This window comes from Lepidochelys olivacea, assembly GCF_965140295.1.
Source record: "Lepidochelys olivacea isolate rLepOli2 genome assembly, chromosome: 5".
Classification (NCBI taxonomy): domain Eukaryota; kingdom Metazoa; phylum Chordata; order Testudines; family Cheloniidae; genus Lepidochelys; species Lepidochelys olivacea.
The window spans coordinates 76,540,953-76,564,176 of record NC_140415.1 but is presented as its reverse complement, the minus strand read 5'-3'; the positions used below and the strand labels follow the sequence as shown (position 1 = coordinate 76,564,176).

Below are 23,224 nucleotides of genomic sequence, written 5' to 3'. Positions count from 1 at the left end.
GTGATTCTTTTATTTTTTCTTTAATTAAAATTCTTCTTTTAAGAACCTGATTGATTTTTCATTGTTCTTAAGATCCAAGGGTTTGGCTCTGTGTTCACCTGAACCAATTGGTGAGGATTATTATCAAGCCTTCCCCAGGAAAGGGGGTGTAGGGCTTGGAGAGCGGGATATTTTGAGGGAAGATGTTTCCTAGTGGTCTCTTTCCCTGTTCTTTGTTTAAAATGGTTGGTGGTGACAGCATAGGGTTCAAGGACAAGGCAAAGTTTGTACCTTGGGGAAGTTTTTAACCTAAGCTGCTAAGAATAAGCTTAGGGGGTCTTCCAGGCAGGTCCTCACATCTGTACCCTAGAGTTCAGAGTGGGGAAGGAACCTTGGCACTCAGTGACACACAAAAAAAGGTATATTTTTAAAAATAATGCCCTTTTTAGAATTGTTTCACTAAGGCAAAGGCAGACAGAACTCCATCAATATCTGACCAATAGGACAGAAAAGAAGCATTCTCTGCTGCAGGGCAAATCAGCATTATCAAACTTCTAAAAAGAATAATTTGACATTAACAGGCTGAATTAAGGCAGCTGTAGCAGGCTGTTCACTTTCTTTTATTTTTCTCTGGTATTTACTCAGTTGTGTTGCAATGCACTGTCATGTTCTATATTTTTTCCCCAATAAAAAGTCGCAATGTACACAGCTCTTGTATATGGGGATTGCCTACCCTGCACATCATCACAAAATGTGTTCTTGATTACAAACTAAATAAATATAGACTATTTAAAGCAGTGGTCTCCAACCTTTTTATGCCAAGATCACTTTTTGAATTTAAGCGCAACCCAGGATCTGCCCCTTCCCCGAGGCCCTGTCCCTTCCCCAAAGCCTTGCCCCGCCCATGCCATCCCCCTCCCCACCCCGTCAATTGTTCTCCCCCACCCTCACTCACTTTCACTGGGCTGGGGCAGGGCGTTAGGGTTCGGGAGGGGATGTGGGCTCTGGGCTGGGGCCGATGGGTTTGCAGTGTGTGGGAGTGTGTGCACTCTGTGCTGAGCCTGGGACAGAGGGTGGGAGGCAGTGAGGAGGGCAAGCTCTAGGAGGGAGTTTGGGTGCAGGAGTGGGTTGCTGGCTCTGGGAGGGGGCTCAGGGCTGGGGGGTGCAGGAGGAGGTTTGGGTTGCTGGCTCTGGGAGGGGGCTCAGGGCTGGGGGTACGGCCTTCTGCCGGCAGCACTTACCTCCAGTAGCTCCCAGTTAGTGGTACAGCATAGCTGCCACTAAGGCAGGCTCCCTGCCTACCCCGGCCCCACACCACTCCTGGAAGGCGCCAACATGCCCCTGTAGGGGGCACATGGCTCTGTGCACTGCCCACCTCTGCAAGCACCACCCCTGCAGCTCCCATTGGCCATAGCTCCCCATTCCTGGCCAATGGGATCTGCGGGGGTGGTGCTTGCAGGGAAGAGCAGTGCCCGGAGGGAGACCCCCGCCCCTCCACCCCCAGAGCTGCTTTCAGAAGCAGCATGGGGCCGGGGCAGGCAGGGAGCCTGCCTTAGTGGCATCCCCACTATACCACCAGAGATTGTGATCAACAGGAAGATCCTCTAGGATCAACCGGTCAATCACGATTGACTGGATGGTGACCACTGATTTAAAGGATTACTAAAATAACACAACTGAAAAATTGTGCAGTTGACAATCAATCATCTCCCTCTCCATTCAGTGTGATATATATGGATCAGAAAAATCAAAAATAGGTTTCACACATTTTTACAAAACACACATCCTTCTGCCTAGTATTCATAGGCCATCCTATTAAAAATGCAATACTCTTATTAACTTTCCACACACAACGAATGGGCAAATGAATTAAACAAAACCGGCCTTACAATACTTCGGAGACAGCAAATCATTCAAGCAGTCCACTATAAAATGAACGATAGACTAAATCTTAGATACATCAAGAGGAGTCTACGATACAAACTATAATTAAGGCTGTGAGTTGGTCATGGATTCTGTGACCTCCATGACTTCTGCAGCAATCGGTGTGGCTGGCCTAAGGGCCGCCTGAGCTGCAAAGGCAGCCACCTAGACCAGCTACACTGGCCGCTACTGGGGCAGTCTTGGCCACCGCGCACCCCTCCCCCAGAAACGGTAGGAGTTTGGGTGTGGGACAGGGCTCAAGGCAAGGGGCTGGGGCACGGGAGGGGATGAGGGCTCTGGGCAGCGCTTGGCTCCGGGGCCTCCCTGGAAGCAGCGACATCCCCCTCCCTCAGCTCCTAGCGGACGGCTCCACATGCTGCCTCAGCCTGCAGGCACCGCCCCTGCAGCTCCCATTGGCCATGGGCAGAGCTGGCGCTCGGGGTGAAGGCAGCGTGTGGAGCCATGTAAGGAGCCTGTCAGCCCCACTCCACCCCCTGCCAGAACCAGCGGGCGTTCGGGGCTGCGTGCTGCCGCCCCCCCCCCCCCCCATCAGCACCAGCGGGGGCCCCAGGCTGCGTGCTGCCACCGTCGCCCCTCCTCCAGCACCAGCGGGGGTCCTGGGCTGCGTGCTGCTGCCAGTTGCCCGCCCTCTGGCAACAGCAGGGGTCCCAGGCTGCTCACCCCCGAAAGCACCAAGATTTAGTGTCAGGGGTATATAGTACAAGTCATGGACATGTCACGGGCCATGAATTTTTGTTTACTGCCCGTAACCCGTCCATGAGCTTTACTAAAAATACCCGTGACTAAAATGAATAACTATAATAATGAGTAACTATAATCAGCACTGGTTCACTTCTCATTTGTTTGTTACTTACAACCTAACAATGCACATGATGTGGTACTAGTGGGGGGTCTGTTACAGACCACTGAATTAAACCAGAGAACAGGATGAATTATTCCTTAAGCACCTATCTGTAATGTTTGGAAAGAAAGGTTGTTACGGGAGATTTCAATCTGGAAGACATTACATTGTTATAGTTTCTAAAAATTGTAGATGATAAATTTCTAACACAAAAGTATTGCACCCCACATGAGGTAATGATTTTGGACGTCACTGTGGGAAATAAAGATGAATTAATCGCTGGACTGGAGGTTGGTGATTGCCGAAGGACCAGTGATCCTGATCCAATTACGTTCATTATGGGCAAACAAAGGAGAGTTCTTATCGGTAATAAATTATATATAAAGTATAAGCCCACACACTGCTTCAGAAAGGCAAATTTCCCAAGGCTAAAGAAAATTATAAGTAAAATTGATTGGAGAAAACTTGGACAGAAAAATGTGAATTAAAATTGGGAGTTCTTTTAGAATAGTTTGTTAGATGGCCTAAAATCCTTAGTTCCACAATCTGAAAAAGGGCAACTCTGGCTAAAAGACCAAACTCAGGCAATGGATAAATAAATGCAGCAATTAGAAATAAAAAAGAAATATGTAACAATGAAAAAAAGGAGAAATAGGTAACATTATAAACTGGAAGCTATCAAGTGCACAAAATGGATAAGAGAAACTAAGACATCAAGGAAAACATCATAGGTGGCAGAGCAAAGGTTGGTAAGAAGGAGTTTTTAAGTACATCAGGAACAAATGAAATCCCAGCAATATCATAGGCCAATTACTAGATGAAGATGGTAAAATTGTTAATAATGATGTGAAAAAGGCAGAACTGTTCAATACATATTTCTGTTCAGTATTTGGAAAGAAAAAGGATGATGTATTTGTATCACAGCTGGATGATAAAGAACTTTCCAGTAATCGAGGACATTAAACAACATCTACTAGTGATAAACCCATTTTAAACCAGGAAGCCTGGATAAGTTGCACCCAAGGGTCCTAAAAGACTTGGCTAATGAGATCTCTGCCCACTGATGTTCATTTTTAAGAAGTCTTAGAACACCCAGGAAATTCCCGAAGACTAGAAGAGGATTAATGTTGATCCAATATTCCAAGAGACACAAGTATAAACTGGTTAGCCTGACATTAATCCCACGCAAATAATGGAAAAGATGGTCTAGGATTCAATCAATGAAGAACAGGAATAAAACTAATGCCAGTCAACATGGTCTTATAGAAAATATGTCTTGTCAAACTAACCTGATTTCATTCTTTGATAAAGTCTGGTTGATACAGATAAGTACGCCGACGTAATATATTTAAACTTTGGTAAAGTATTTGACTGAGTACTGCACAACATTCTGATTAAAAAATTAGCACTATGCAATATCAATAAACTGACTAACTAAGAGCAAATGAATACAAGCCATATTTACAGAATGAGGGACTGTGTCCAACTTGGCTTAATGGTGAAACCCTAGCAGATCTTAAACATAAAAAAGAAGCTTACAAGAAGTGGAAGGTTGGACATATGACCAGGGAAGAGTATAAAAATATTGCTCGGGCATGTAGGAATGTTATCAGGAGGGCCAAATCGCACCTGGAGCTGCAGCTAGCCAGAGATGTCAAGAGTAACAAGAAGGGTTTCTTCAGGTATGTTGGCAACAAGAAGAAAGCCAAGGAATGTGTGGGCCCCTTACTGAATGAGGGAGGCAACCTAGTGACAGAGGATGTGGAAAAAGCTAATGTACTCAATGCTTTTTTTGCCTCTGTTTTCACTAACAAGGTCAGCTCCCAGACTGCTGCGCTGGGCATCACAAAATGCGGAAGAGATGGCCAGCCCTCTGTGGAGATAGAGGCGGTTAGGGACTATTTAGAAAAGCTGGACGTGCACAAGTCCTGGGGCCGGACGAGTTGCATCCGAGAGTGCTGAAGGAATTGGCGGCTGTGATTGCAGAGCCACTGGCCATTATCTTTGAAAACTCGTGGCGAACCGGGGAAGTCCCGGATGACTGGAAAAAGGCTAATGTAGTGCCAATCTTTAAAAAAGGGAAGAAGGAAGATCCTGGGAACTACAGGCCAGTCAGCCTCACCTCAGTCCCTGGAAAAATCATGGAGCAGGTCCTCAAAGAATCAATCCTGAAGCACTTGCATGAGAGGAAAGTGATCAGGAACAGCCAGCATGGATTCACCAAGGGAAGGTCATGCCTGACTAATCTAATCGCCTTTTATGATGAGATTACTGGTTCTGTGGATGAAGGGAAAGCAGTGGATGTATTGTTTCTTGACTTTAGCAAAGCTTTTGACACGGTCTCCCATAGTATTCTTGTCAGCAAGTTAAGGAAGTATGGGCTGGATGAATGCACTATAAGGTGGGTAGAAAGCTGGCTAAATTGTCGGGCTCAACGGGTAGTGATCAATGGCTCCATGTCTAGTTGGCAGCCGGTATCAAGTGGAGTGCCCCAAGGGTCGGTCCTGGGGCCGGTTTTATTCAATATCTTCATAAATGATCTGGAGGATGGTGTGGATTGCACTCTCAGCAAATTTGCGGATGATACTAAACTGGGAGGAGTGGTAGATACGCTGGAGGGGAGGGATAGGATACAGAAGGACCTAGACCAATTGGAAGATTGGGCCAAAAGGAATCTGATGAGGTTCAATAAGGATAAGTGCAGGGTCCTGCACTTAGGACGGAAGAACCCAATGCACAGCTACAGACTAGGGACCGAATGGCTAGGCAGCAGTTCTGCAGAAAAGGACCTAGGGGTGACAGTGGACGAGAAGCTGGATATGAGTCAGCAGTGTGCCCTTGTTGCCAAGAAGGCCAATGGCATTTTGGGATGTATAAGTAGGGGCATAGCGAGCAGATCGAGGGACGTGATCGTTCCCCTCTATTCGACATTGGTGAGGCCTCATCTGGAGTACTGTGTCCAGTTTTGGGCCCCACACTTCAAGAAGGATGTGGATAAATTGGAGAGAGTCCAGCGAAGGGCAACAAAAATGATTAGGGGACTGGAACACATGACTTATGAGGAGAGGCTGAGGGAGCTGGGATTGTTTAGCCTGCAGAAGAGAAGAATGAGGGGGGATTTGATAGCTGCTTTCAACTACCTGAAAGGGGGTTCCAAAGAGGATGGCTCTAGACTGTTAATGGTAGCAGATGACAGAACGAGGAGTAATGGTCTCAAGTTGCAGTGGGGGAGGTTTAGATTGGATATTAGGAAAAACTTTTTCACTAAGAGGGTGGTGAAACACTGGAATGCGTTACCTAGGGAGGTGGTAGAATCTCCTTCCTTAGAGGTTTTTAAGGTCAGGCTTGACAAAGCCCTGGCTGGGATGATTTAACTGGGAATTGGTCCTGCTTTGAGCAGGGGGTTGGACTAGATGACCTTCTGGGGTCCCTTCCAACCCTGATATTCTATGATTCTATGATATTCTATGATTCCTGGAAAGAAATGACTCTGAAAAGTATTTAGGGTTCATAGTGGACAAACAACTCAACATGAGCTCCAAATCAGTAAGCAGTAGTATGGACATGATTTTTACTTCTCTATAAGACACTGGTAAGATAAACAATAGACTACTGCGTATAGTTCTGGCGTCCAAATTTTAGAAAGAATATTGAAAAACCGAAGAGAGTGTAAAAAAGAGCCACAAAAATTATTTGAGCGTTGAAGAAATTGTCTTACAGTGAGCTCTTTAGGTCTTTCAATCTGTTTAACATATCAAAAAGAAGACTGAGGAGTGATAACTGCAGTGTGCAAGTATCTTCACATGGAGGAAAAAACGGATATTAAATGGCTCTTTAATTAAGTGGAGAAAGGTATAACAAGAACCAATGGCTAAAAGCTGAAGCCAGACAAATTCAAATTTGAAATAAGGCACACGTTCTTAACAGTGAAGGTGATTAACCATTGGAAGAAGCCTACCTAGGGAAGCAGTGGGCTCTCTCGCTCTCTCTCTCTCTGTGTGTGTCTTCAAATCAAGACTAGAAGCTTTCCTGGAAGGTATGCTTTAGCCAAACACAAGTTACAGGACTCAATACAAGGTAAATTGGGTGAAATTTCATAGCCTATAATATACAGGAAGTCAGACTAGATGATGTAATGGTCCCTTCTAGTCTTAAACTCTGTGAATATCATCATAGGAGGGCACAGCAGACAAGTTCAGTTCTGCAAAAGAATGATGAGACACAATAAAGGCAATTCAACTTTTGAGAGACTAACTGTGTCAGAAGAGATACCACTGGATCTTCTGGAAGGATTCAGAGTCTATGTATGCCAAATTTTAAAAGCCGTGCACTGGTTTCATACAGTTCCATCCTCAAATACTATGTTCTGGTGGGTCTGGCACACTGTTAGTTCCTAACGAGAATGTGATGATTCCTTCTGAATGCTTTGAGGGAAAAAGCTAAATATTACTGGGGGCGGAGGGGGAGACATACTTTCAAATTAATAAAGAGAACGCTGCACTTAAAAAAATAAAACAAAACAAAACATTAGTACTTGGGCATTGTGATGGGGCAGCTATCCCTCACTGGCAGAAAAGGGGTAAAAAGCAGCCCCAGGGAGGCAGCCAATTAGAATGGGGCTATGAGGAGCAGCCAATCATTGGCCAGCAGGCTAATATAAGGACTAGAGGCAGAGCAGAGATCAGTAGCTCACTGGAGCTTGAGGGGTGAAGACCAGGCTTCTAGAAGGAGGAAGGAGCGCCAGCACCTGGGACAGAGCAGTACTGCAAGCAGGGACTGGGGGAGCTAGAGAGAGCTCCTGGCTGGCTGCTAGGGCCTGCAGGCTGAGGCCCTGAGGTAAGGACAGAAAAGGGTGCTGGAGCCACATAGGAAGTGGCCCTGGGACAATGGACTGCAGTTGCCACTGAGGGAGCGGCAGAAGGTGGGGAACACAAAGTGTGGCACAGCCAGAAGGCAGCGTCACTGAAGAGGACGCGTGGGTCCCGGAACAAAAGTGACAGTGGCGAGGCATCACCAGAGGAGGACGCCACAGACAGCAGAGCTAATTCCCATGACAGCTGTCAAGAGGCGCCACCGTGGTCAGTCCTACCCTGTCACAGCCATCTAAAAGCTGATATAAATAGCCAATTTCTGGCATGTTTAAAAATTGGGCTCGCAGTTCCTTACATTACTACAAAGTAATACATCTTCTGGGGACAGTTCCATGTCCTGTGTTTTGCAGACTACATCACCATAATGGTCCCTTCTGGCCTTAAAACTCTATAACTCTTAGTTCTCCAAGTTTTGCCTACTTTTCACTTATGTGGAGATTAACAAGAGTAGTCTAAGTAACTAAACTGTATCAGAAAAACTTCAAGCAACCCAAAGCTCTGACCTCATCTTTTCATTTATTTATTCACCATCTTCTTCAAACCCCTTCTCAAAACATTTTCCTGTGTAGTCTTTCAGACAATCTATAATATTATTATATTAGTATAATCCAGTATAAGTTTAAGTAAGTATATGGTATGTAAAGGGTGCATCCCGCTAGTTGCTGTGTGTTATGTCAGACTTATCTGCTTTCCCCCATCTCCTGTTTAATTTACTCAGGTCAGCTTTGTCTATTCCATATTTTGTGAAACATGTACCACACTGCAAACAAACAGTAATATTACAATAAATGCAAACACCACAAATACAGCCCTGGTTCAATACCTACTGAACAAAATGGGGATCTTTCAACTGATTTCAGTGCATGCTGAATGAAGCCACAGTCACAAAGTTTCAGCGCATAAAATAATTCTAGTGAATCATAAAGGCTGCTAGAGCTCTCTTCTAATGTCTTACTTCCTTACAGCATAGAATCATAGAATATCAGGGTTGGAAGGGACCCCTGAAGGTCATCTAGTCCAACCCCCTGCTCGAAGCAGGACCAATTCCCAGTTAAATCATCCCAGCCAGGGCTTTGTCAAGCCTGACCTTAAAAACCTCCAAGGAAGGAGTTTCTACCACCTCCCTAGATAACGCATTCCAGTGTTTCACCACCCTCTTAGTGAAAAAGTTTTTCCTAATATCCAATCTAAACCTCCCCCACTGCAACTTAAGACCATTACTCCTCGTTCTGTCATCTGCTACCATTGAGAACAGTCTAGAGCCATCCTCTTTGGAACCCCCTTTCAGGTAGTTGAAAGCAGCTATCAAATCCCCCCTCATTCTTCTCTTCTGCAGGCTAAACAATCCCAGCTCCCTCAGCCTCTCCTCATAAGTCATGTGTTCTAGAACCCTAATCATTTTTGTTGCCCTTCGCTGGACTCTCCAATTTATCCACATCCTTCTTGTAGTGTGGGGCCCAGAACTGGACACAGTACTCCAGATGAGGCCTCACCAATGTCGAATAGAGGGGAACGATCACGTCCCTCGATCTGCTCGCTATGCCCCTACTTATACACATGAAACTGGAAAGATAATTTATTATAAATAGACAGGAAAAGAGTTTCAGAAGTGTAAAGCAATGGAATGTTTCAACTGGTGAGAAAACTGGTTGTGCTCCAACTCTCAAAGACTCAATTCTCACAGAGCTCAAGTTACTTACCTTGTGGCATGATAGCCTGAGTCAGCCTCGACCCAGCAGTAGGTGCAATTGTGTTACTGTGGATGTTGTATTTTCTGCCTTCAATTGCAAGTGTATTTGAAAGACCCAAAAGGCCAAGTTTGGCAGCACTGTAGTTTGCCTGACCAAAGTTGCCATATATTCCAGCAGCTGAAGAAGTCATAATTATTCTTAAAGAGAAGGAAAAACAGAAAATTAATAGTTTCTAGAGGTTGCCAGGTTAAGTGTTGCAGCCATTTTTGGCTTCTGACAATTACACATCCTGAAACCATAAGAATGGTAATTCTGTAACATCTCAACATGTCAAAATGAACGTTTGGATAATTAAGAAGCAATTTTTTTTTTTATGTGTTGGAGTGATGCCAAAAATGGCACAAATACTGAACAGTAATGCAAAGGGAATTAAAGGTGCTCAGCACCTCTCAGGATTTGGTCCCATATTAGAACAGAAATAGCAGCTTGCAACCACTGGCATAATGGCACAACTATTCTGTAAGAACTAGGGAGGGCACTAATGGAATGTATGTTTGCATTTAACCACATATTTCATATGGAGATATTTTTACATTTTAAAAATAGCTTTGACAAACAGAAAATTTTGCTAAGTTAAAAACTGTTTTCTCCTACCCCCTACCTAATCAACAGCACTACTCACATGCTTAAAGTTAGACACAAGTTTAAGTACTTGGCTGAATCAGCACCTAATGCGTGCCACATACATGTCGCCTTTTTGAGCAGTTAAAAACGAGTCTCACCATAACCAGTCCTGATTCTGATCTGAATTACATGGAGTGTGCATCTACAGTAGCTGCACTGACTTAACGAGAGTCACTCCAAGTTAACACAAGCGTAACTGAGATAAGAATCTGTCTCAACATCATTCCAAATTGCTATATCGACATGGTTTCACCATCTTCAGTCCAAATAAAGGTGCTTTGGTTATGTTAAGAGAGTCAATGTGAGAAAAAGCTAAAAAGTGTACAGAAGCAGACATTCTGCAAGTAACACGTTTCTACACATTATGTGAAGATACATTTGGTTAATAACACTAACATCATTTGGCAATAAAAGTGATTTACAAAACAGAGCAAAAGAAGAATTATGTCATATATACAGGGATGCAATTCCCAAAATTATGCCCAACAAGTGGGCAAAATATTTTGCTACCAATCTCTCCTTCTCACTTCATACTCAGCCACTGAATGCCATTTGGTCACAGAATGAAGCACAAACTAATTTAATCTTCAACTTCTAGGTGGATAGGACTAAACAGCCAGATTGACAAAACACCAGGACAATCATTACAAAGAATACATATAAAGGTGAAAAATATACATCTATCTGGATGTAATGTGAACTGATGGCACCACTTCAGCTATGGGAACATACAAGGCAGAGCACACACACAAATCTTCACAATAAATCTGGAGATGTTTATTGAAAGACAAAAATAACTTTAAAAAAAAAAAAAAGTTGTTCGGATGTTATCCACAGAGTGTGTGTAGGAGAAGGCAGGAAACAAAGGGATGTCAACCTCACACATTTGGGCACAAAGTGATTATTTCCTTCCCATTGACTAAAGGGGAGCAAAAATGATCAAGTAATCCACTGCAGCATCAGAAAGCTCGTGTTAATCTCCTGTTTGCTGATGAAAGAATTAACCTTATACAGTTTTACCTTCCAAACTTTTGATTTTTCATATGATTCCATGCAGCTCTGGTGACCAGGAATGATCCCTTCAAATGAACTCTATGAATTATATCTACAATCAAATTAATTGAACAGACATTTGATTATTTTCCCTTTTGTGGCAAAATAAAATATGCAATTTCTACTTCCTCCGAGAAAAAAAAAGGAGAGGCCCATTGAGCTTCATCTCATTTCATTTACACTCAGCTAATTTGACCACAGTCTGGACATCTGCACTGTATTTTTTTAAACTCATTTTGAAATGCTGTGGGATGGGCATTTGAACTGATTAGGCTGGTCTTCTCCCTGCTCCCCTTCTTGTCCTGTGAGCCCCTCTAGCACATGGAGCTCATGGTATCACAGACCCCTTGTGCTTAAGCATAACCAGGGGCTGTCTTTTTCTGCGGTTCTTGCCTCTTACTGGCAGTCTTTTGGGGACTTAACTGGGTGCTCACTTCCCATCACTTCACTGAGGGGTATTTGCTTGATGTCCTGTTCCGACTGCAACTGGGCACTGCAGCTTCACACCACCCTTCCCTTGTTATAGGTTTTAGGTATTGCCTGTCTTTCTGGGCGTTGAGGGTTTCAGGGGTTTCTCGGGGTTACAAATGCATTTTCCCACGTGGGTCTTTCCTGACAGCCTCTGAACCAGGAGGTCTGGTTTTAGGAGTATTTTTTTTTTCTTTTCTGAGATGGGGGCGACATTTGCATGAGTCCAGTGTGGACTGCAACACTGACCCAGTGTGAAAGCTGATAACGAATTAAGCATCTTGGGGCTGAGATTTGCAGGCCAAGCGTGAATCTCTAAGGTCAGGTACAAACAGACCCACCCCCAACCCATGCCCCTCACATTTACTTAACTAGTGAAGAAAAGGAGTACTTGTGGCACCTTAGAGACTAACAAATTTAGGTTTCTAGACACTAAGTCAACTACAAAGTTAATCGACTTACCCCAGTCTTCATCACTTATCCTAGCAAATGAACGGTCCCTCAGAATCCTAAAATACATGGTCAGGAAAACAAAAAAGGAAGGTGAACATGTATTTAAACAAAAGGATTAGAATATGGTACAACAATGGGGAAAAGCTATCTTCATATTTACTTACCCAGCATTGTTTATAACAATATCTGCAAAGAACACAAAAACAAAACATTTTAAGTATGAACGAGTATGAATCTGCACCTTCTTTAACTCTGCTCCTGCTTTCAAAATCTATGTTATAAGCACTCACATGCAGTTTGTTGTAATTGTTAAATAGTCACTCACTCATATTGACTAGGGCTGTTCCAGAATTGGGAAGTGCATGGCTTTCCTTATGTTTCAAAGTATTTTGGGACATGTAGTCCCAGTTTGTCACAAGCTGCAGTGAAGCCTCATAAGTTGACCCAGGTGTTGAGGTGACAGCACTAATCACTGACGGGAAGGTGCCATAAACCAGCCCCCTACCTCAGTGACATCATGCTCAAGTTTGTATTGATGAGACCGCCCAGATCAATGATGCTACTTGCTACAAATTCTGAATTACATGATTTATGGTAACAAAAAAGCTGGAATACTCCAGAACTCAAAGTGGGTGGCACCATGGAGAAACAGTCAGAAAGCCTGTAATGTAACTCAGACCACACAACCAACAATAAGGCAAGAAAGGGAGCTTCAGAACCACCCACTGCCCAGGTTTCTGTCCTGCACATGCTACCCTGAGCATAAAGAAATGCGGACATCAGGGCAGGAGGGAGAAATATACAGAAGGGGAAAACCGTATAGTTTAGGGGGAAATGGAACAGATAGAGAGAAAACAGAGGGAGAAGATGGAAAATAATAAAAGGATTGAAGAAAACAGTAGGAAGAAGGAAATGGCTGGAAATAAAAGGAAAGAATGAAAACAGAAGACAGAAGTGGGAAAAGGGGGCAAGAGATAAGTGAAGAAATGGAAGAAAAATTAACACACAGCTTAATGCTTTGTTGAGTTTTATTTGCTTTTGTTCTTATCCATTGCTCAGCTCTGACCAAATACCATTTCCAGGTACTCAGCCAAAGTAAAAAGTTAGATAATGATTAATACTGACAAGCATTTGCAAAACACAAACTTTATTAATTAAGGAAATGTTTGGGACCTTTTACTCTCTGTAGCACCACAACAGTCTATTCTTCACTAAGGTAAGGCAAAAGTAAAGAGAATTACTCAAATGTTACTGAGCATCTTTAACTCTTTATGAATCTCTTCAACATTCTTTCAATTCTGTTCATCAGGGATTAGATGACTAGCAACATAATGTCATGCCAATAAGAAAATAAACAGCATGATAAAAGAAAACAGATCAAAGTTTGCTCTCTGTTTATGTGAACCAATAATTCTGTCCTTTAGATTTGCCAGAGCAAGTCAGAACTATGCTTCCTTGAACTATTTTCAGCAAAAGGGCAAGACAGACATTGTGGAGTAGACTAAGTTATTAAAAGCAAACATAAAACAGAGCCAAGAAAAAAGTGAAATGATACCCACTTCCTTTAGACTACATATACCGTTTAAAGAAGAACGCTGAACAATCAAGATTTAAGGAACAAGTCACCATGCTTTAGAAGTATATTTTTTCTGTCTTGGAATGCAAGTTCTCTTTTACCCTGGAATAATGATAAACTGAAACGACAGTCCAGCCTAGAATATGGGTTATCAGAGATTCAGCAATGCTAAGATATCTGGGTTGTTGTGTTAGTTTTCCAAGGTGTAGGTCTAATATTTTGTAGTGTTCTACAATGACAGTTGTCAAGTGTCTGGTGTAATCTTTGAGGGGACAACTTGGTGATAAAGTAGAGGGGACTGATCTTCACAGAAATGGAGATCTACTGGGGAACCATAAATAATTGCAAACCATTATTTGCCAACTAACTTTAGAGAAGACCTGTAAGGAAGGTCAAAAATTGGGTAATAACTTGAAGGACCATATTACCTGATATATGCTTATTTTTAAGTGGAGCAGAGAACTGGAGAGAGTTGAATTCTCATTTGTTGGCTTCTGTTTTTTGTTTGTTTGTTTTGGAAGGGGAAGATGAAGAGTGATGTGTATAAATAAATTCACCTTCTGTTATGTTACCACATTCAGTGTTTATATTAACGGAACAACAATCACCTTCAAAGCCAGTCAGGTTCAAAAAACTAAATCATGTAAGTTCCAGGTTGTAAAACTTCTCCCAAGTTTCCCTGACAAATGTTGTGAGTCTTAAAATTACTTTTTAAAAAAATAAATAAATATGTATTTCACCCTCCTGTTTCTCTGTGAAAGAACCATATTAGTGAGGGAAACTCTGAAATTGATTATACTGTCAAATGCACAAATCTTTCAGTTATAATTAGGTGTTGCTAGAAATAATAGTAAGTGAAAAATTTTCGCAAGGAAATACTATTTCTAAACCATTGGTCTCCCTTTAATAAATGGTGTAAGAGCAGAAACATGCTACCTAGGGTGACCAAATGTCCCGATTTTATAGGGACAGTCCCGATATTTGCGGCTTTTTCTTATATAGGCACCTATTTTCCCCCACCCCCGTCCCGATTTTTCACACTTGATATCTGGTCACCCTAATGTTACCTTAAAACAGAGACATAAGGGGAATCAGAGTTCCGTTCTTCCCTATGTAAAAAGAGAGGTGATGACAATGTTATAATAAACTTTTATATATTCCTGACAAATTCAGCCCCTACAGAAGTCATCCATAATGACCACAGTGCACATTATGGAGTGGGTACTGTTGTCTGTCTTGTAGAAAAAAGTGTGTGGCCCCTTTAATGGCCAGACAGCAAGAATGACTGGCTGAGGCAGCTTCAGACCACGTATGTGTGGGGATGCTGACCAACCCCCCCAAGTGAATGGAAGAGACAGGGGGACTATTTAGGTCCACGACAGTGCAGGAAAAGCCCTCTTTTACCTGGACCAGGCGGAATAGCATCCACCCTCCCATCCTTGGAAGTAGCTAAATAGCAGGTTTTGTCATGATCCACTATGGGCATGAAACTACTCGCTCCTTTCTCCGGGGCTGGGAAGGACTTTTTCCCCTCACTGCCAGATTAGCCAAGGCAAAGTGTGGGGGTTTTCTGCCTTCCCCACAGGGGGTTGGGAGCTTAGCTAGGATGAACATGAAACAGGGATTGGGCTATGATATCATAACTCATAACGTAATCAAGGAGCCAAAATTTGGTGCGGGTACTCCATAGGGAAAGGTGATGGTGAGCAGATAAAATGAATTGGTAAAGGATTTCAAGGGGTTATTCTTTAAAGGAACAGAAACAGGGGAAGATTCAGGGCTCCTCTGACTGGTACAGAAGGGAAACACACCCCCTCCCTCCTTTATAGCCCCCCCTTAACCTTCATTCAGGGTGGCAGGGTCCCAGCAGTGGGTTGGCTGGGAGCAAGATGGGTAAAGAGGGAGAGCTGACAGCAGCCCATCCTGGTATGTTTAAATGATTATGGAATTACCTGCACTATATACTTGTATCAGCTGGGCACTCCCAGACATTTAGGAATAAAGCTGCGGCCTAATTATACCACATCCAGTGTGTCCTGTCGTTCTTCCGGCATAGCTGGACAACACTTATTTACAGAAAAAGATGTACTGTCATTTACACATATTCAAGGAATAGTGTTCCTTCCATAAACACTCTAAATGCTCAAAATAATTACTTAGATAAAGCTTGCAATTTTATTTTATACTAGCAAACTGCTAACTTCTAGTTACTGGGAATGGCTTTTTTATTTGTTTGGGACTACAGAGAGTAGAACACCACAATCTTGAATTTAATTACATTGAATTTCCTGTACATGCTATCACTAATTCTCGATTGTTAACTGCACAGTTTAAGATGACTTTGCATTCACAAACAAACAAGTTAATAATTGTACCTATCCTCCCAAAAGCTTCAAGGGCTGACTGCACAAGCTTCTCACCAGCCTCCACTGAATCTGTAAACAAAACAGGCAGTGATGTGATCTCCAAATAAAATCATTTATTTGTTACACAGCCACATATTACTGTATACAATGTACTTCTAGGATGTAGATAACCACATAGAGTGTGATACATTTAAAAAGAAAAAGTGAACTGCTCATATGAAATCCCCATAGGGTAAAATGAAATTTTAGCCACTGCAGGCAATTAGACCACTGCAGTTCCTGCACAAGCCAAACAGTGCAGCATTTTATCATTACATGAAAACCAAGAAGCTAAACCTCACTAAAAACAGGCAGTCTAGTTTCTATGTTGGCTAAATGATAAGCTTGCTAAGTCACAGAAAAGACTACCTTTTTTCGGGATGGGGGTTGCTCCCCCTTCCAGCATACCAGTGCCAAGAGTTCAAGTGACTAAGATCAGAGATTTCATTTTAAGATGCTTTATATCTCCATCTCCCCCAGCCTCCGAACAACGTTTTACCTCATTGAATGAATTAAATTACTAATAGTATTGGAGTAGTCCTTTGTCACAAACTGTTACCTTTTCATTTAGTAACAGTACGTACTACTGTATTTCCATAAATGAAGTGTCCCTATTAAATCTATTATGGAAAATAACATACCATAGTTAGCTACTGCTTTTCCTCCTTTCGCTCTTATTTCTTCAACAACTTTGTCAGCAGCTGAGGAGCTTTTGCCATGTCCTTTGGAGTCACCTCCCAGATCATTCACTGCGGAACACAAAAAAGAAATTCTTGATCAATCGATACTCATATGTTTCACAGTCTCTTCTCATCCGGCAGCCACTAAGGTTTCTGGTATATGTTATTAATGAGATACACTGCAGGTGATTTCTCCTGGCAATCTAAGTTATTTGGACGAGAGTAAACAGTCTGACATTACCGCAGGGATGGGCAAACTTTTACGCCTGACAGCCACATCAAGGAATAGAAATTGTATGGTGGGCCATGAATGCTCCCAAAATTGGGGGTGGGGTGTGGTAGGAGGTGAGGGCTCAGGTTGGAGGTGCAGGCTCTGGGGTGGGACTGAGGATGAGGAGTTTGGGGGTGGAGAAGGGTGCTCTGGGCTGGGACTGAGGAGTTCAGAGGGGGATCAGGGCTGAAGCAAAGGTGCGGGAAGGAGTGCAGGTTCCGGGCTCTGGGATGGAGATAGGGATGAGAAGTTTGGGGTGCAGGACCGTGTTCCGTGCTGGGATAGAGGGATTTGGAGAGCAGGAGGGGGATCAGGGCTGGGACTGGGGGCATGGGGAGAGGCTCAGGGGTGCAGGCTCCGAGCGGCGCCTACCTCAAGTGGCTCCCGAAAGCAGTGGCAAGTCCTTTCTCCGGCTCTTAGGCATGGTGCGGCCCCCGACCTGGCACCCCAGCAGGAGCTCGTGGACCAGCTTAAAAAAGGCGCACGGGCCAGATCCGGCCCACGAGACATAGTTTGCCCATCTCTGCTCTACTGGATTAGGTGGAGTCATTTCATAACATTCCATACAGTTCCTGAGGGCACATCTACACAAACACTTATTGCCATATCTGCTGACAGTGGGGACCCAGAGTGAGGGCAGCAGCTTCAGTAGATGTTACTGAGCATGCTCAGTACAAGCCAAGCAGCATATCTGAGGGGAGGGGCATATAACCCCCGCCGGCCCGTGTGTCATCTCTGCTAAAGTGTAAATCTACAGTGCTAGAGCATGCTGCACACTGTCCACGTGGACTCCACCGCAGTACACAAGAAGTACCCTAGTGCGTTTTAATGTATTACTCTTTCAAACAGCAGCACATCAACACGCACTAAGGAACTTTTTGAGTGCAGCAGCATGGTCCACACCAATAGTTAGACCACAGCCTACTGAAGTGCTGTAGATTTAGATTTCATTAAACTTTCTCAGGTCATTTGATGTAGTTTGCATGTAACAGCATACATAAACTGATAGTTTCTCCTTATTCAGGACTAACTACGCAGAGCTGGGTAGTACCTCAGTGGAAAGCCTTGAATGCAAAACTTCCCAAAATGTGAAAATCCAGTGGCCCAAGAGTATTTGCTGGTGCTCTTTGAAAAGCTGCATGGTCACATGCAACAGCTATTACAGACACATGGAGTCCATTTGAGACCATTCTACAACTTTATTCACAAATCTGTATGAGCTAGGGTTTATATTTTAGGTCCCAGGGTGAGTTACAGGGTTTTCTGCAGGAACTAAAGCCACAGGGTGGTGTGACAGTCAGGGTCCAGACACCCCAAAAGGAGAAGAGAAGGTTTAAACCCCCAAAATAAGCAGTTAAAATCAACAGATTGTATACAGTGTTATTGTATCCACAAAAATAGCTCAATTTCGGTCTTTTACGAAAGCTCATTTTTTGAAAGCTTGTTCTTGTAATGTACTAAATATAATAATCATGAGATATGTATACAAGCTATGGTTATGACGTTACCTATCTGCGTACACAGAGAATTGTGCTCTTAAACTTCAACTCCACCACACATCAGCGAGGTGAGCAATTGGACAGAAAGAGGTACCTCCCAAGCCTGCTATTTACACAAAAGCGGACTCAAGTAACAATCCACTGTACAACCCAGGAAAAGACAAATCATTGGTCCTTAGAGTTAATGGAAAGACACCTGGGAATTTTCCTATTTTGAATATCTACAGTGACTAAAGAAAAACAAAAAACAAAGACACCTTGCAAACCCTTTTTAAAAAAAGAAGAGATTGAAAGTGAAATCTATCCAGAAACTGAGGGACAAGACGCTAGGTGTGAAAGAGTCTGTGAAACAGTGGATGCTCACTGTAGCTAGGTGGTATGGTGGGAAACTGTTCAAAGGAAATAGGTAAATTGTATTAGAAAAGGGATTTTATCTAATACAGAACTGGAAAGACTGATGCATCTTTGTGTTTATTTACTCTGTAACTTTTATGTTTGCCTTCCCTTATCATCCTTAGATAATACTTAGGCCCTGTCTACAATGGCAAATTTCAGCGCAGCGTACACACTCCCAAGCAGGGTGGATTTGATTTATTTCAATCAATTTGACTTCATGCTTTAAATCATTAGTCAGGAAGATTTGATTTAATCATGGTTTTCTACATAAAAGTGCATTCTTGTTGGTTGTTATAACCTTAATACATATTCTTCACAACTCAGAGATAGATGTAGGTTTCATTTTTAGAAGGTACACACTATACGTTTTTAAACAATGACTTATTTTGAATACTTTTCAGATTAGTTTTACAGCTATATCAGAAAATGAATGGTTGTTGGGTTATTTCATTTACCAAAGGTAATTGAAGCAGATATTTTTGAAGTCATTGGGAGGTGAACTATCTCCAATTCAACAGGTTAATCATTAATATTTGGAGGATTTTCTTGCCATGCTGTATTAGGAGGACAACACCATCAGACACACATTTAAATTGTTTTAGTTAACTAAAACATAACAACGTTATGTATTCTGGATTTTTTTCTTCAACAACAAACATATAATATTTTAACAAAACAAGCATATGTCCCTCGCTTCTCACATTTATCACCAGACTTCTTCTCCTTGTCCGAATCTATTCCGCCCCCAACAATCTTCTATTCATTGAACTTTTTGAAACTTTGCACTTTTAGAGAGAGGTAAGGGATTGACTGTATGAAACAGAGTTGAGGTCTGTTATTTTTCACCTATATATATTATTTATTTATTTTAAAACATTTTTGCTGTGAACAAGCATGTTACCTCTGGAGACACAAATCTACAGTTTGAGAACTGCAAAACTAAGCATCTGATGGCATCTTCTGGACTGAGTTCTGAGTCCCATTGGGTAGATAGAAAGATTAACCTAAATAATCTATACAGAAGCCCCTAGAACCCCATAAGATTGGGTCCCTAATCCATGAATTATTGGAACTCATTTACAAAACTTTTCTTAAACATTACAAGAATATATTGTCTCATACTATAGAATTAGAATTTATAATCCCTATTCCATGATGAGATATCTTTGAGCTATAATGCATCTTAATTAAAACTATCTTTAGATCGGTTTTTCCTCAAAAAGCATTTTACCAAAAAAACCCGATTTAAATTAAAAAATCCGATTTTTCTCATTTTTTTTAAAAAATCATTGATTTTTATCCACCCTGCTGCCAACCCACTTAGCGCGCATAAACTACAGTTGTAGCGCTTTCAAAAAAAAGTGCCTCATTGAGAGGCGTACAGCTTTCTGCGCTGGGACAACAGAACGGCAGGGGCCAGTGTAGACTCCGTGGCGATTACAGCGCTGTGATTGGCTTCCAAGAGGTGTCCCACAATGCCTGTTCTCACCTCTCTGGTCATTGGTTTGAATTCTACTGCCCTGCCCTCAGGTGACCAATCGTCATCCCCATGCCGTAAATTCCTTTGGAAATTTGAAAGTCGCCTTCCTGTTTGCTCGCTGATGCATGCAGTGGTCTCAGCGCATCTTTCCAGGTGGCGATGCCTGCTCCACGCACCAGGCAATCCCCCGGTTAGAGCAATGCTGACTGGCATTTGGGGAGAGGAGGCTGTCCAGTCCCACCTGCACTCCAGCCATAGGAATTATAATACCTACAGACAGACTTCACGATGAATGACAGAAAGGGGCCATGACCAGGACACATTGCAATGTAGGGTCAAAGAGAAGGAGCTGTATAGCGCCTACCACAAGGTGTGGAAGGCAAACCGCCGCTCCGGTGCTGCGCCCATGAGCTGCCAGTTCTACAAAGAGCTGGTCATGATACTCAGCAGCAACCCCACCTCCACTGCAAAGGCCCCTGTGGACACTTTGTTGGCTCATGTGCCAGTTGAGAGGGGACTGAGCCAGGAGGAGGGAATCTTGGACGAGAATGTGGACGGTGAGAGAGACCGAAAGGCAGAGGATGATTCGGAGGCAAGAGATGCATGCAGTCAGGAGCTCTTTTCTACCCCATCACAGCAGTCAGATCTTGGCTAAGTGCAAACAGGAGAGGAGGCCCCTGGTAAGTGGATCTGATTTTAGGAATCACTGAAGTGAGTTGTTGGGGGCAGAAGGGTTGCAGAAAGTAGACGTGTCTCCCACCGCATGCTTAGTCTGAGCGGCGGGGGGGAGGGGGGGGGCGGGGAGACAATTGCCGCACACAGACGAGCCGCATAGGGGGCAGGCGGAAGCTGCAGGCTTGGAGAAGACCTTCCCTTGATTCCCTGCTCACCCTCAGCAGCGACATATCTTCCATAATGATCACATCCTGTGGAAAATGTGGGGACAGGAATGAGTAATGGTCTCAAGTTGCAGTGGGGGAGGTTTAGGTTGGATATTAGGAAAAACTTTTTCACTAGGAAGGTGGTGAAGCACTGGAATGCGTTACCTAGGGAGGTGATGGAATCTCCTTCCTTTGTGGTTTTTAAGGTCAGGCTTGACAAAGCCCTGGCTGGGATGATTTAGTTGGGGATTGGTCCTGCTTTGAGCACGGGGTTGGACTAGATGACCTCCTGAGGTCCCTTCCAACCCCAATATTCTATGATTCTATGATTATTAGGCCCGCCTTACAGCACTGGCTCTCCCCAAGAGCCACATGCCCAGTGTACAGCAGGGTCTGGGAAGAGTGATTTACCCTGCCCCTGTGGCTACTCACCATTTTGGGGGTCTTGTGGCTCATGTGTGTTTGCCTGGGGTCAGCCAGTTAGTGACAGGTGTGAGAGTACTGGCTGTGTTTTAAAGCACTGAATCAATGTTGTCTGTGGTGCAAATAATACTGCTTCTTTAAAATGTTGCGTTTAAACTTCACAGAGATGATCTTGGGAGCCTAGGCTTCCTCTTTGTTATCTGCATCGGAATGGTTGCGCAGAATTAGAAAGTGGCCAAGAAGAACTAAGGAGGACTTTCTGCATGAGGTTCTTATGCACTCTGCCACCAAGAAACAGGATTGAAGGACAGGAATTGGCAGGGACAGTGAGAAGAGAGACTGAAAGGTGAACACAGCATGGCAGAATGAAGCCAAGTGGACACACTCCAGGCGATACTAACTCTTCAAACCAAGGAGCTCGGTTCCCACCCCCCCCTGCGGCCACTGTCACAAAACTCTTTCCCATGCGCCCCTCAGACACCACCAAAACACGTTTATCAACCTCCTGGCTCCAGTCTCTACCTGCAGCATTCCATTCCTCCCTCCTCACAGTCCGGCTCTGTGGACTCCCACTACCCACTGCACTCAACACCCATCCCTCTGCAGTTTGGCCCTGCTGAAGTACAGTACCTGCTGCAGTGTACTCTAAAGGAGAAGGCTGGATATGATCCCTGGACATACACGAATCTTTAGCCATCCCGGGACCCCTCCTCCTCCTGGGACCTTCCCTTCCTCTACCCCCCGTCCCTGCTGATGTATTTTTTCATTTGAGTCTGTCCTCTGGTTGTTGTCTTTTAATAAAAGGATTGTGTTGGTTTGAAAGCAATCTTTATTCTATTAATTGAAAGCAAAAAGAGCAAAGCAAAGCAACATATAATTATGTTAACCCCCTTACTGCATCATCTCCTAGCATTACAAGCACTGCAATCCTGAGCATAGCAACAAATATTAGTGGCTATCAGCTTCAAATTGCTGCCTCAAGGCATCCTTGATCCTTATAGCCCTGTGCTGCACCGCTCTAATAGCCCTGGTCTCTGGCTGTTCAAACTCAGCCTCAGGCGCTGAGCCTCTGCGGTCCAGCCCTCAGTGAAGCTTTCACCCTTTTCTTCACAAATATTATGGCGTGTACAACAGGCAGCTACAAGCATAGGAATATTGTCATTGGCCAGGTCCAGCTTCCCACAGAGGCATCCACAGCGGGCTTTTAAGCGGCCAAAAGCACACTCAACAGTCATTCTGCACTTGCTCAGCCTATTGTTGAACAGCTCCTTGCTGCTGTCAAGTTGGCCTGTATTTGGTTTCATAAGCTACAGCATTAACGGTTAGGCAGGGTCTCCCAGGATATCAGTGGGCATTTCAACTTCCCCTACAGTGATCTTCTAGTCCGGGAAGAAAGTCCCACCTTGCAGCTTCCTGAACAGACCAGTGTTCCAAAAGATGTTTGCGTCATGCACCTCTCCGGACCAGCCTGCGTTAATGTCTCTGAAACGCCCACGGTGATCCACAAGTGCCAGGAGAATCATTGAGAAACACCCCTTGAAATTAATGTACTCGATGGCTAGATGGTCTGGTGTCAGAATTGGAATGTGTGTGCCATCTCCCCAGTGTGTGCCCCTCCGCAGTTAGGGA

The 23,224-nt window shown here is 43.6% G+C and overlaps 1 protein-coding gene across 2 annotated transcripts in view; it reads right to left on the bottom strand.

Moving 5' to 3' along the window:
* HSD17B4 (hydroxysteroid 17-beta dehydrogenase 4) overlaps positions 1 to 23,224 on the bottom strand; it is a 122,016-nt gene that overhangs the window by 89,623 nt on the left and 9,169 nt on the right. For both annotated transcript variants that reach the window (XM_084629269.1, XM_084629270.1), the window contains exons 3-8: positions 16,607 to 16,714; positions 15,936 to 15,995; positions 12,149 to 12,170; positions 11,994 to 12,040; positions 11,031 to 11,115; positions 9,336 to 9,523 (exon numbers count right to left, since the gene is read on the bottom strand). In XM_084629269.1, coding sequence (XP_084485395.1) covers positions 9,336 to 9,523; positions 11,031 to 11,115; positions 11,994 to 12,040; positions 12,149 to 12,170; positions 15,936 to 15,995; positions 16,607 to 16,714 — 510 coding nt within the window. The remainder of the gene's footprint in view (positions 1 to 9,335; positions 9,524 to 11,030; positions 11,116 to 11,993; positions 12,041 to 12,148; positions 12,171 to 15,935; positions 15,996 to 16,606; positions 16,715 to 23,224) is intronic.